We start from the raw sequence: 12,357 nt of genomic DNA, 5'->3' as shown, positions 1-12,357 counted from the left end.
CAAAAGTGGCAAATATATAGATAGATTTAAAAACCACAAAAAACAGAACACAACCGACTGAAGTCGGGCGAATTGCTCTCAAACGACCGGCGAGCGGTTGGCTTTGTCGGTAACTAGCCACGGTTTAGTGAGGCTAGCATTAGATTAATTGAAGAGGCGTAGAGTGAGATCAGCCGAGGTGCAAAAGTGGATTGGGGGCTGACTTGAGGGCGGTGCGTGGGCGAGGTTTGGGATCAATTGCTAAGAACCACCCTTCACACCAAAAGTCTCCAGAACATTTTCTGTTAATCGCATACTTGACAAAACTAGTGGGCTGAACGGCTATAAGAGGAATTAATACAAATTGGGCGCTACCTCTTTATCCCGTTTCTGAAGATAGTCAAATGGCTCCGACGAAAAATCGGCCAAGCGAAAAATTGCAGAGACCAACAGGATTAATAAATTTGCTACAAATTGCTTTTGAGAGCAATCAACAATGATTTCCCAAAAAAGTGCCTGTTAAGTCATTCATGATAATATTTCTAATATAACTTATTGTTAATGAGGACCAGTGATAATGACATTACGCCATATAACAGCAGCTGAAGTGCGGCATCAACAAAGAAAGTGTGAGAGAGAGAGATAGAGAGATAAAACGTGAACGAGGAAGAGAAGGAAAGAAACCCTAACCGACAGAGAGAGAAAGAGAGTTGGAATATTTTCCTCTCTGCAACTTCCACTCTGCAACTTCTATTTTTCTAGCCTTGTTAGTAAATAAAGCATAGAAAAAATTGAAAAAAGGCAAAACAAAAAAGTTTTCAACTTTGCAGTCAAAGTTAAATCATTTTTTGTTTCGAAAATTCTGTCAGGTAACCCATCTCCGAGACTCCGAGACAAAATCTTGCCAATATTCAATATATTAATATCTTAAGAACCATTTCAATGTCTCAAGAGACTATCCAGTATCCCTGTTTCAAGCCTGAAATAGTTTTACTGGCTCACAAAGATCCATACATTTAGAATACAAAAAATTTTCCAAAAATTACAAAAACTGGAGTCAATAAAAATTGATCACAATCCTATTAACTCTAGAAACTATGCAGCAGCTTATTATCAAACCTTGAAGGAGGTCCCAACGCCCCTGAAGCCGGAAAAAAATATGCAAAAATTGTAAATATTTTAAAAAAATTTTTAAATTCGTTATATTAAAATCTTGTAAAACATTCCGTTATATCTATAAACTATGCACTAACATATTATCAAATCCTAGAGGAAGTTCCTTGGCTCTTGAGGCTAGAAACCTAAAAAATGACAAAAAATTTCAAAAAACCTTAAAAAGTTTTATAAAAAAAACTGCTAAAACTTGTGATATTGAAGAGTTGAAAACCAATCTATGACCAACTTAAAATCAAACCCTAACGGAGTTTTTCATTAAATTATGGGAACCAAAAAAATGACAATATTCGCAAAGTATTTTACACAATTGCTTTGAACGAGATGTTTTTTCAATGGAAACTATGTTGTACAATAGCAGGAAGTCACAATAGTATAGCACATGACAAGATTCAGAAAACAGATATTCAAGAGACAGATCATACAAAGAGACGGAGCTTAAAAGGAGAACAGAACAAATTTGTTTTGGGCGATAAAAATTGGATTGCTGTTTAGACTTTGAAGATTTAACTTGCTTTGTAATTGAATAACGGAACATGATAATTACATTACTAATCATAAGATTAAGAAGGTAACATCTTGCGGAGTCGATTCAGTGGGGTTATAGCGCAACGGATTTAAAGAGTAAATGGCTTCAAAAATGTTATCACATCTTATATAGCCCGTTAGTCAGATTTAAAGTGCTCAAAGGAAAACATATTTGAGACATATTCTATCGGACGTTCAAAAGTGGCAAATATATAGATAGATTTAAAAACCACAAAAAACAGAACACAACCGACTGAAGTCGGGCGAATTGCTCTCAAACGACCGGCGAGCGGTTGGCTTTGTCGGTAACTAGCCACGGTTTAGTGAGGCTAGCATTAGATTAATTGAAGAGGCGTAGAGTGAGATCAGCCGAGGTGCAAAAGTGGATTGGGGGCTGACTTGAGGGCGGTGCGTGGGCGAGGTTTGGGATCAATTGCTAAGAACCACCCTTCACACCAAAAGTCTCCAGAACATTTTCTGTTAATCGCATACTTGACAAAACTAGTGGGCTGAACGGCTATAAGAGGAATTAATACAAATTGGGCGCTACCTCTTTATCCCGTTTCTGAGGATAGTCAAATGGCTCCGACGAAAAATCGGCCAAGCGAAAAATTGCAGAGACCAACAGGATTAATAAATTTGCTACAAATTGCTTTTGAGAGCAATCAACAATGATTTCCCAAAAAAGTGCCTGTTAAGTCATTTATAATAATATTTCTAAAATAACTCATTGTTAATGAGGACCAGCGATAATGACATTACGCCATATAACAGCAGCTGAAGTGCGGCATCAACAAAGAAAGTGTGAGAGAGAGAGAGATATAGAGAGATAAAACGTGAACGAGGAAGAGAAGGAAAGAAACCCTAACCGACAGAGAGAGAAAGAGAGTTGGAATATTTTCCTCTCTGCAACTTCCACTCTGCACCTTCTATTTTCTAGCCTTGTTAGTAAATAAAGCATAGAAAAAACTGAAAAAAGGCAAAACAAAAAAGTTTTCAACTTCGAAGTTAAATCATTTTTTGCTTCGAAAATTCTGTCAGGTAACCCATCTCCGAGACTCCGAGACAAAATCTTGCCAATATTCAATATATTAATATCTTAAGAACCATTTCAATGTCTCAAGAGACTATACAGCATCCCTGTTTCAAGCCTGAAATAGTTTTACTGGCTCACAAAGATCCATACATTTAGAATACAAAAAATTTTCCAAAAATTACAAAAACTGGAGTCAATAATTGATCACAATCCTATTAACTCTAGAAACTATGCAGCAGCTTATTATCAAACCTTGAAGGAGGTCCCAACGCCCCTGAAGCCGGAAAAAAATATGCAAAAAATGTAAATATTTTTAAAAATTTTTAAATTCGTTATATTAAAATCTTGTAAAACATTCCGTTATATCTATAAACTATGCACTAACATATTATCAAATCCTAGAGGAAGTTCCTTGGCTCTTGAGGCTAGAAACCTAAAAAATGACAAAAAAATTCAAAAAACCTTAAAAAGTTTTGTAAAAAAAACTGCTAAAACTTGTGATATTGAAGAGTTGAAAACCAATCTATGACCAACTTAAAATCAAACCCTAACGGAGTTTTTCATTAAATTATGGGAACCAAAAAAATGACAATATTCGCAAAGTATTTTACACAATTGCTTTGAACGAGATGTTTTTTCAATGGAAACTATGTTGTACAATAGCAGGAAGTCACAATAGTATAGCACATGACAAGATTCAGAAAACAGATATTCAAGAGACAGATCATACAAAGAGACGGAGCTTAAAAGGAGAACAGAACAAATTTGTTTTGGGCAACAAAAATTGGATTGCTGTTTAGACTTTGAAGATTTAACTTGCTTTGTAAATGAATAACGGAACATGATAATTACATTACTAATCATAAGATTAAGAAGGTAACATCTTGCGGAGTCGATTCAGTGGGGTTATAGCGCAACGGATTTAAAGAGTAAATGGCTTCAAAAATGTTATCACATCTTATATAGCCCGTTAGTCAGATTTAAAGTGCTCAAAGGAAAACATATTTGGGACATATTCTATCGGACTTTCAAAAGTGGCAAATATATAGATAGATTTAAAAACCACAAAAAACAGAACACAACCGACTGAAGTCGGGCGAATTGCTCTCAAACGACCGAGGAGCGGTTGGCTTTGTCGGTAACTAGCCACGGTTTAGTGAGGCTAGCATTAGATTAATTGAAGAGGCGTAGAGTGAGATCAGCGGAGGTGCAAAAGTGGATTGGGGGCTGACTTGAGGGCGGTGCGTGGGCGAGGTTTGGGATCAATTGCTAAAAACCACCCTTCACACCAAAAGTCTCCAGAACATTTTCTGTTAATCGCATACTTGACAAAACTAGTGGGCTGAACGGCTATAAGAGGAATTAATACAAATTGGGCGCTACCTCTTTATCCCGTTTCTGAAGATAGTCAAATGGCTCCGACGAAAAATCGGCCAAGCGAAAAATTGCAGAGACCAACAGGATTAATAAATTTGCTACAAATTGCTTTTGAGAGCAATCAACAATGATTTCCCAAAAAAGTGCCTGTTAAGTCATTTATGATAATATTTCTAATATAACTCATTGTTAAAGAGGACCAGCGATAATGACATTACGCCATATAACAGCAGCTGAAGTGCGGCATCAACAAAAAAAGTGAGAGAGAGAGAGAGAGAGAGAGAGAGAGAGATAGAGATAAAACGTGAACGAGGAAGAGAAGGAAAGAAACCCTAACTGACAGAGAGAGAAAGAGAGTTGGAATATTTTCCTCTCTGCAACTTCCACTCTGCAACTTCTATTTTTCTAGCCTTGTTAGTAAATAAAGCATAGAAAAAACTGAAAAAAGGCAAAACAAAAAAGTTTTCAACTTCGCAGTCAAAGTTAAATCATTTTTTGTTTCGAAAATTCTGTCAGGTAACCCATCTCCGAGACTTAAAAGTTTCGTTGGCCAGCAAAATTATGGAAAATTGAAAATTTTAACAAAATCTTGCCAATATTCAATATATTAATATCTTAAGAACCATTTCAATGTCTCAAGAGACTATCCAGTATCCCGGTTTCAAGCCTGAAATAGTTTTACTGGCTCACAAAGATCCAGACATTTAGATTATAAAAAATTTTCCAAAAATTACAAAAACTGAAGTCAATAAAAATTGATCACAATCCTATTAACTCTAGAAACTATGCAGCAGCTTATTATCAAACCTTGAAGGAGGTCCCAACGCCCCTGAAGCCGGAAAAAAATATGCAAAAATTGTAAATATTTTAAAAAATGTTTAAATTCGTGATATTAAAATCTTGTAAAACATTCCGTTATATCTATAAACTATGCACTAAAATATCAAATCCTAGAGGAAGTTCCTTGGCTCTTTAGGCTAGAAACCTAAAAAATGACAAAAAAATTCAAAAAACCTTAAAAAGTTTTATAAAAAAAACTGCTAAAACTTGTGATATTGAAGCGTTGAAAACCAATCTATGACCAACTTGAAATCAAACCCTAACGGAGTTTTTCTGACCCTTGAGGCTCAAAAAACATGAATAATGACTATAGGTCGGAAAATTGAAAAAAAAATGGCAAAAAAATTGTCAAACAAATGCTTAAATTCGCGAACTTAAAATCTTGTAAGACATTCTATTACATCTAGAAATTAAAGAATAACCTATTTCCAAACCCTAGAAGAGGTTCCTTGGCCCTTGAGGCTGAAAAAGACCTAAAATCGACAACAATTTTCAAAAAAAAAATCTTGAAAAAAAGCAAGTTTCAGCAAAAAAATTGAAAAATTGAAATGAACGAAAAACTGACAACTAATGTACCTGACAACATCAATCAAACATTCCCAGCCAAAAAGACAAAATAGTAGTTGAGAAACTAAAATAAAGAACACTAAACAATCATTTGCAAAAACTTAAAATTTTTACCCTGAAGGCCAAATATGACACAAATCAAAATACTCATGTACTGACGCAAAAACCTTGAAATAGATCTAATTGCCACTAACGGCAGATAAACCCGAGAAGTATAACAAAAAACTAAAAATGCAAGTTTTATAAAACAAATTGTTAAAACCTGTGACATAAAAAAATTTAAAATTAATCCGTGACCAACAAAAATTTTTCAGTAACTTATCAAACCCTAACGGAGGTTGTCTGACCCTCGAGGCTAAAAACCTGAATAACTACTATAAATGTCAAAATTGAAAAATATGGCAAAAATTGTCAAAAAGTTGTTAAAAATCGTGATGTTGAAATCTTGCAAGACATGCTGCCATTACATCTACTTTTATCAAAAAATTGGTAAAACTTGAGACATTAAAAAGTTGAAAAACTATTTCATGGCCAATAAAAATTTGTCAGTAACTTATTATCAGACCCATTGGAATGCTTTCTGGCCCCTGGGTCTGGAAAGACCTGAATAAGGAAAACTAGAAACTAGGCAGTAAGCTATTATTAAAACCTAGGGCTGAAAAAATTCAAAAACTATCAAAAATTGTCAAAAAGCTTGAGAGAAATTGTAAAATAGTAAAAAAATTTGCGTGTTTTTAGCGAGCGGTTGTTCGTCAGTAGCTAGAAACGGGGGGAGGGGTGCATCGAGGGCTGATGGGTGGGGGGTGAGAGGGGGGTGGGCCAACTGTGGGGTGGGGGTAACAGCGCGTGGGAGGGCAATAGTGGGGGTGTCAACAGTGGAGGGGTCTTCACCGCCCTTCACACCATTAAGTATCAGTCTCCAGAACAGTTTGAGCTGAAAAAGAGCTGAACGGCTCTAGGAGCACTTAATGCTCACTGGGCGCTACCTGTTTATGCCGTTTTTGAGGACGAAAATTCAAAAGCGTCAGAAGAAAAATTGGTCAAGCGAAAAAGCGCATAAAAAAAGACCAACAGGACTAATATAATTGCTAAACTTCGTTTGAGAGCAATTAATTACAAGAAACAGAGCAATTTAGATCAAGGAGAACTCAAAACGGAAAGGATGCAAAACTCAATCAAAAGTCAAAAACTATCAAGCAAATATGTTGCATTAATAAGGCACGAAGACCGCATGACTACTTCGTTCGAGAGCAGTCAATCACACAATGCATCTGAAAACCGCCGGCTAACACATGTATTCAAATGTCCCGCGTATTAAACAGCTAAAATAAGGAGCACGATAAGATAAACAAAATGGGTGTTTTCAGGTTTCTGGTGTGAAAAAAAATGTTGAATTCACTAGACACAACGTACGAAACAAAAACTCAACGCAGACACACAAACTAATTTGATTTTACATGTCCACAATAAACATAGCTGGCAGATTGCCAGAAAATAGCCGCAATAGATTCGTAGATCGGCAGCCTAAAAAAACAGTAAAAAAGACAGACCAAAAAATTCGTCTTTTCATTGAAGGCTGATCTGTTATATTTTGATTAAAAATCTGTATAAGTTATTACTGCCTCTATTAGCTGATCTCAAATAACCTTCATTTAGAGTGACACACCCATTTGACCTTATCTCTTTGAATTAAAGTAAATCATTCAAAGTCAAATTCAAAGTGAGGAAGTCATTTTTGAGAGTGAGGTAAGTCAAGTGTGACCAAAAATTTAATCACGCGCATGAACAAAAAACTCGCTCCACTAAGAGCGAAAAATGACGTCACACATACAATTTAGTTGAAATTGCATGAACGAATAAACAAAAAGTGACTGTGACGTCATATGGTCGTAACAAAAATCATGACGATAAAAAAAACATAGCAGAACAAGTCCTGACGAACAATTCAAAGAATTTTCATCGACTAAACAAACATCTAGACCTTAAAAGGACTATGAGCGAATTGGAAAAACCATTTTAAAAAAATCAGATGAAAATATTTAAAAAAATCAGAAAATCAATGTCAAAATGTCGCATGTCAAGAAAAAAAATCATTAGCGAGAAATGGAAATTTGGTTCATACAAAAAACTAGGCCCCGAAAGAACTGTGAATGGATTGGGAAAACCATTTAGAAAAAAATCCGATCCAAAAAACCGAAAAAACAGTAAAAATCAAAGTGAAATTGCCGCATGTGAACAAAAAACCACTAGCGAGAAAGCTAATTTTTGTTCAAACACCGTTTTCTCACTCTCCTTTAAAATTAGAGCAAAAAAATTTCACGCCGCAAAACCACTCGCTTTTTCGCTCTATTTCCTGTTTCGGCGTGACCAAAGACACCACTCCAATTTGACTTCAAAAATCATGAAAATGTGTGAACAGATCTTTAAAAAAGACAGCGCCCCAATACAATTCAAATTCTTTGAATTGAAAAAAAAACCAAGAGAAGGCCAATAATAGCCCCAGCTATCGCTGTGCGGCTATTAATTAACATAACCGACTAATGTCGGGCGAATTGCATTCGAACGACGTCGGGCGAATTGCTCTCAAACGACCGGCGAGCGGTTGGCTTCGTCAGTAGCTAGCCACCTGGGGGGGGGGGGGGTTCCAGCGGGGGGCTGGTGGGGAGGGGGCAACAGTGGGGGGGGGGGGGGGGGTTTATCTCTAATAACCACCCTTCACACCATAAGTGTAAGTCTCCAAAACAGTTTCTGTGAATCGTATACCTGGAGACTAGTGAGCTGAAAAGCTTCTAGGGCACTTAATACCCGCTGGGCGCTCCCTGTTTATACCGTTTTTTAGGGCGAAAAGTCAAATGCGTCAGACGAAAAATTGGTCAAGCGAAAAATCGCATTAAAAAGACCGACAGGACTAATATAATTGCTACAAACTTCGTTTGAGAGCAATTAAAAACTAGGAAAAGGAACAAATAGGCAGCGAAAAGAGGAAGGACCTGTTCATGAGTGTCTCCTCTCTCTTCTGCAACTGTTGAATGGACTGTTTGGCACTCTGCAGCTCATGCTCCAGTTGGTTGATTCTGCCTCTGAGGTACTCGTTCTCTGCTTCTGATCTAGCTGCATCACCAGAACCTCTCTTCGAAGTGTTGAACTTCACGTTTCTATTTAAAAAATATTTCAAATAGAACATTTCAAGGAGCTTAAATTTGTTTATTGAGAAAGTAAACATTTTACAATGCATAACCCCTTAAAAATACTCAAAAGAGCAGAAAATGATCCTCTCTGCTTCAGTACACGCTACCACAATGTAGATTTCTTAGATATACAAGCTTTAATAATTTGCATTGTAATCGATATAGGGGGTTGCGATTATTACTATTGGTCGATCAAAAGATGCAACAAAGCACTAATTCAAAAGATGAAAAAGACCATAAAATTTATCAGAAAATTGCAATAAAAAGTTGCAACAATACCAACTGGCGTTGGCCAAATTGCTCTCAATCGACTGGCGAGCGGTTGGCTTGGTCAGTAGCTAGGGCTGGAGTGGAGGGGGAATGGGTGGATTGAGGAATGCCTAACCCAAGAAGTTCCCATCACGCTATAATTTTATATCTTCTGAGAAGTTTCGATTTGTACAATTAGACCATTAAAGCTAAGAGCACTTCTCAAGAAACTGAATTCCCCCTGTGCTTTACATGTTTCTCCTTTTCGAGGGCGAAGTCAAAGGTTCAGACAAAAAGTCGGTAGTACGAAAAACAGAAACCACTGGCAGATTCCTCGGAAAATAGCCGCCATTGATTCCCATATCCCCGAATGGGATTGAAAGACAGAAAAAAATGAAATTGATTAACGTGGAGAATCATTATTAAAGTGCGAACTATTTTGATTTCATTTCGTAGTTAGACATACTCCTATTTCTTCATGAAGATTCAGCAGCTGAATATAATACTAAAAAACCTTAGAGATGTTAACCAAGACTTATAAAGACTTATAACTATGTTCAACTAGCGGGCATCCAAAATTTGACGCAATGGGTTTATCCCGTTTCTAATTTTGATTTCACTTTTCGATACTCACTCCAGATTATTTCGTTGATTCCAGATTATTTTGCTGAGCAACTGCTGTTTAAAACCACAAGAATGAGGGCTGAACTTAGCCCAGAGAAGTCAAAAAGATTTTACGCAAAATGTTGAACGAGCTGTGAACTAAGGTAAAGAGAAACAAAGTTTTGGTGGACGAAATAAATATATTATAGCAAGACAAGTCTGATCTACAATTCAAAGAAATTTCGTTGACTAAACAATAAAAAGATCTAGAATGGAAATTTTTGTAAAACCATTTAGAAAAACCGTTCAGAAAAAAATTTAAAAAGCAGTAAACATAGCAAACAGATTGTGGGAAAATAGCCGCCACTGATTCCCATAACCACGATTGGGATAGAAAGAACAGAAAGTAAGGAAAAAAATAATTTTCTACAAAACATTTTTTAACTGCAAACTATTTTGATGCCATTTCGTATTTGAACATACTCCTGTTTCTTAGTGAGAGGATACAGGGGCGGACTAGTATTAATAGCAATAAACATTAGATATTTATGGTAACTAAGACTTATAAGAACAAAGTTCAAGTAACGGTCATAAAAAAATTGGGCATTATGAGTTGATCCAGTTTCAAGCAAAAACCCGGAAAAGGGGCAAACTGTGGTAAAACCAAACAAATTTCTGTTCAATGAAGTAATAAAATAGGAGGGGTATAAAAGCCGGCTCAGAAGATGAGGGCGGCTATTAAAATTAAAGTCGAATGGCTGTAAGTGAACAAAAAACCACTAGCGAGAAAGCGATTAGTCGTTTAAACATCATTTTTCACTCAAGTTCAAAAAACATACTAACAGCGGCGAAATGCTCTCGAAGGAAAGGCAGGGGCGATTTAATTTAGAGGGGGATAGCTTAGAAATGTTTTATTGGTGCAAAATGTCCAACGACTGCCCTCCAGGTTGGCTGTCTGACACCTTAACCACTCAGCTACAATGGCTTTGCTTACCATTCACCACTCACAATCGCTTTTACCAACGAATTGGATTTCAGAACGAGAGCAACTTAGATCACTCAATGTTGAAGAACTGAAGTGTGAAAAAATCAATCAAGAAGTCGGAACGGTCAAGCAAAAATTTTGCACAAAAACGGTCAAGCAAAAATTTTGCATAAAGACCAACAGAATTAGAATAATTGCTTCCGACTTCGTTCGAAAAGAAAACAATGTCACGGCGCCGCAAAACCACTCCTTTCTTCGCTCCACTTCCTGCCTCGGCGTCACCAAAATCATTACTTCAATTTGATTTTAAAAATCATGAAAATGTGAACAGATCTCTAAAAAAGACACCGCCTCAATACAATTCCAATTCTATGAATTGTAAAGAAAGGCCCGCTATAATAGCCTGCTGAGATGAGCGCTGCTGTTAATAAAAAAAGATCAACATGACTAATATAATATCAACTCGAGATCAGAGCAATTATTTACCCATTTGTCACATTTAATTCGCAAATGAGTTTTGAACACTATGTTTTAGGGTTCTGATAACATTCCATTCAAACAAGTCTTGATTCGACATACTAAAACTCAGTCTCTTACAAAGATCTAAGGATACGAGTACAAATTGGCAATATCTTTGCATGTGTTTTCTGGCAAGATAATCAAGATTTCGGGTCTTTTGGCAAGGTGATATGATTTCTTTTCGTTGGTGTATCGCATTTAAGAGCTTTTGTCTACAATGCAACAGGCCCAATCGAGGCAATTCAAATTTTTAAATTTCATCTGTTACGAAAGGATCAACTCACCTGGGAGTTGTCGACGAAGAAGAGACTGAATTAGAAATTGGTCTGTGATGCCCTGCGGATGATTCTGTGGATGACGATGAGGTCATGAAGTTGAAGATACCACCCATTCCGCCTACTCCACTGGGTGGCCCATTAGCCAGACTACCTTCTCCTGATTGTGAGTTCGGCAATGAAGAAGCCATATCGCCCCCAGTCCCATTTAGTAGCACGGACTGGCCTAGAAAACAGAGAACTATTAAGCAGCTGTCCGATGCATGTTTATCTATTCACTAAACATACCCGGCAGATTGCCGGAAAATAGCCGCCGTTGATTCCAATAAGCATGATTGGGATTGAAATAACAGAAGATATTGAAAAAAAAAAGATTTTTGTACAAAAACATTTTTTTAAGTCCGATTTATTTTGATGGCATTTCGTGGTTGAACATACTTCTGTTTTAGAGAGAGGCTACAGGGGCTACCATCAATAACAATAAGCATTAGAGATGGTAAATAAGACTTATAGGAACGACGTTCAAATAGCGGGCATCTAAAATTGGGCTTTATGGGTTTATCCCGTTTCTAATTCTGACATCCATTTTTGTACTAACTCTGTTCATTTTGAATTGCTTTGCTGAGCAACTGATGTTCAAAATCACTTTTAGCAGAATGAGAGAAGAGAGAAACTAGCCTAGAGAAGTCAAAAATATTTCACGCAAAATGTTGAAAAGGCGGCAAAATGAGGTAAAGCGAAACATTTTTTTATTCGACGAAGTAAAAAAAAAAAAATAGGAGCGCTATAATAGCCGGCTGAGAAGATGAGGGCGGCTATTAAAAAGACCAAGTTCATTGACAAAGTGCAAATAACTATACATTGAGCATAGCTTTTTGCCAATTAAGAGAAAAGCATCCTCAGCCGTAGCTTATAGGCAGTAAAAGATACGAAACTGAGTTCACATTTGCGCAAACAACTTCAAAAAATGAGCTTTTCAGAAAATTCAACTTGCGTAACACATTTATCACTCACGAAACCTTAACAGTTACAGCTTTC

At 36.7% G+C, this 12,357-nt stretch overlaps 1 protein-coding gene across 1 annotated transcript in view; it reads right to left on the bottom strand.

Annotated features, from left to right (window-relative positions):
• LOC142342924 (uncharacterized) overlaps nucleotides 1-12,357 on the bottom strand; it is a 126,124-nt gene that overhangs the window by 58,461 nt on the left and 55,306 nt on the right. Inside the window, exons 6-7 of the mRNA XM_075394602.1 lie at nucleotides 11,329-11,545; nucleotides 8,491-8,655 (exon numbers count right to left, since the gene is read on the bottom strand). Of these exons, the coding sequence (XP_075250717.1) occupies nucleotides 8,491-8,655; nucleotides 11,329-11,545 (382 nt within the window). The remainder of the gene's footprint in view (nucleotides 1-8,490; nucleotides 8,656-11,328; nucleotides 11,546-12,357) is intronic.

This window comes from Convolutriloba macropyga, chromosome 7 (assembly GCF_964194025.1).
Source record: "Convolutriloba macropyga chromosome 7, txConMacr16.3, whole genome shotgun sequence".
Lineage (NCBI taxonomy): Eukaryota > Metazoa > Xenacoelomorpha > Acoela > Convolutidae > Convolutriloba > Convolutriloba macropyga.
The sequence above is the reverse complement of the archived record's forward strand: the minus strand, read 5'-3'. Positions and strand labels throughout refer to the sequence as shown.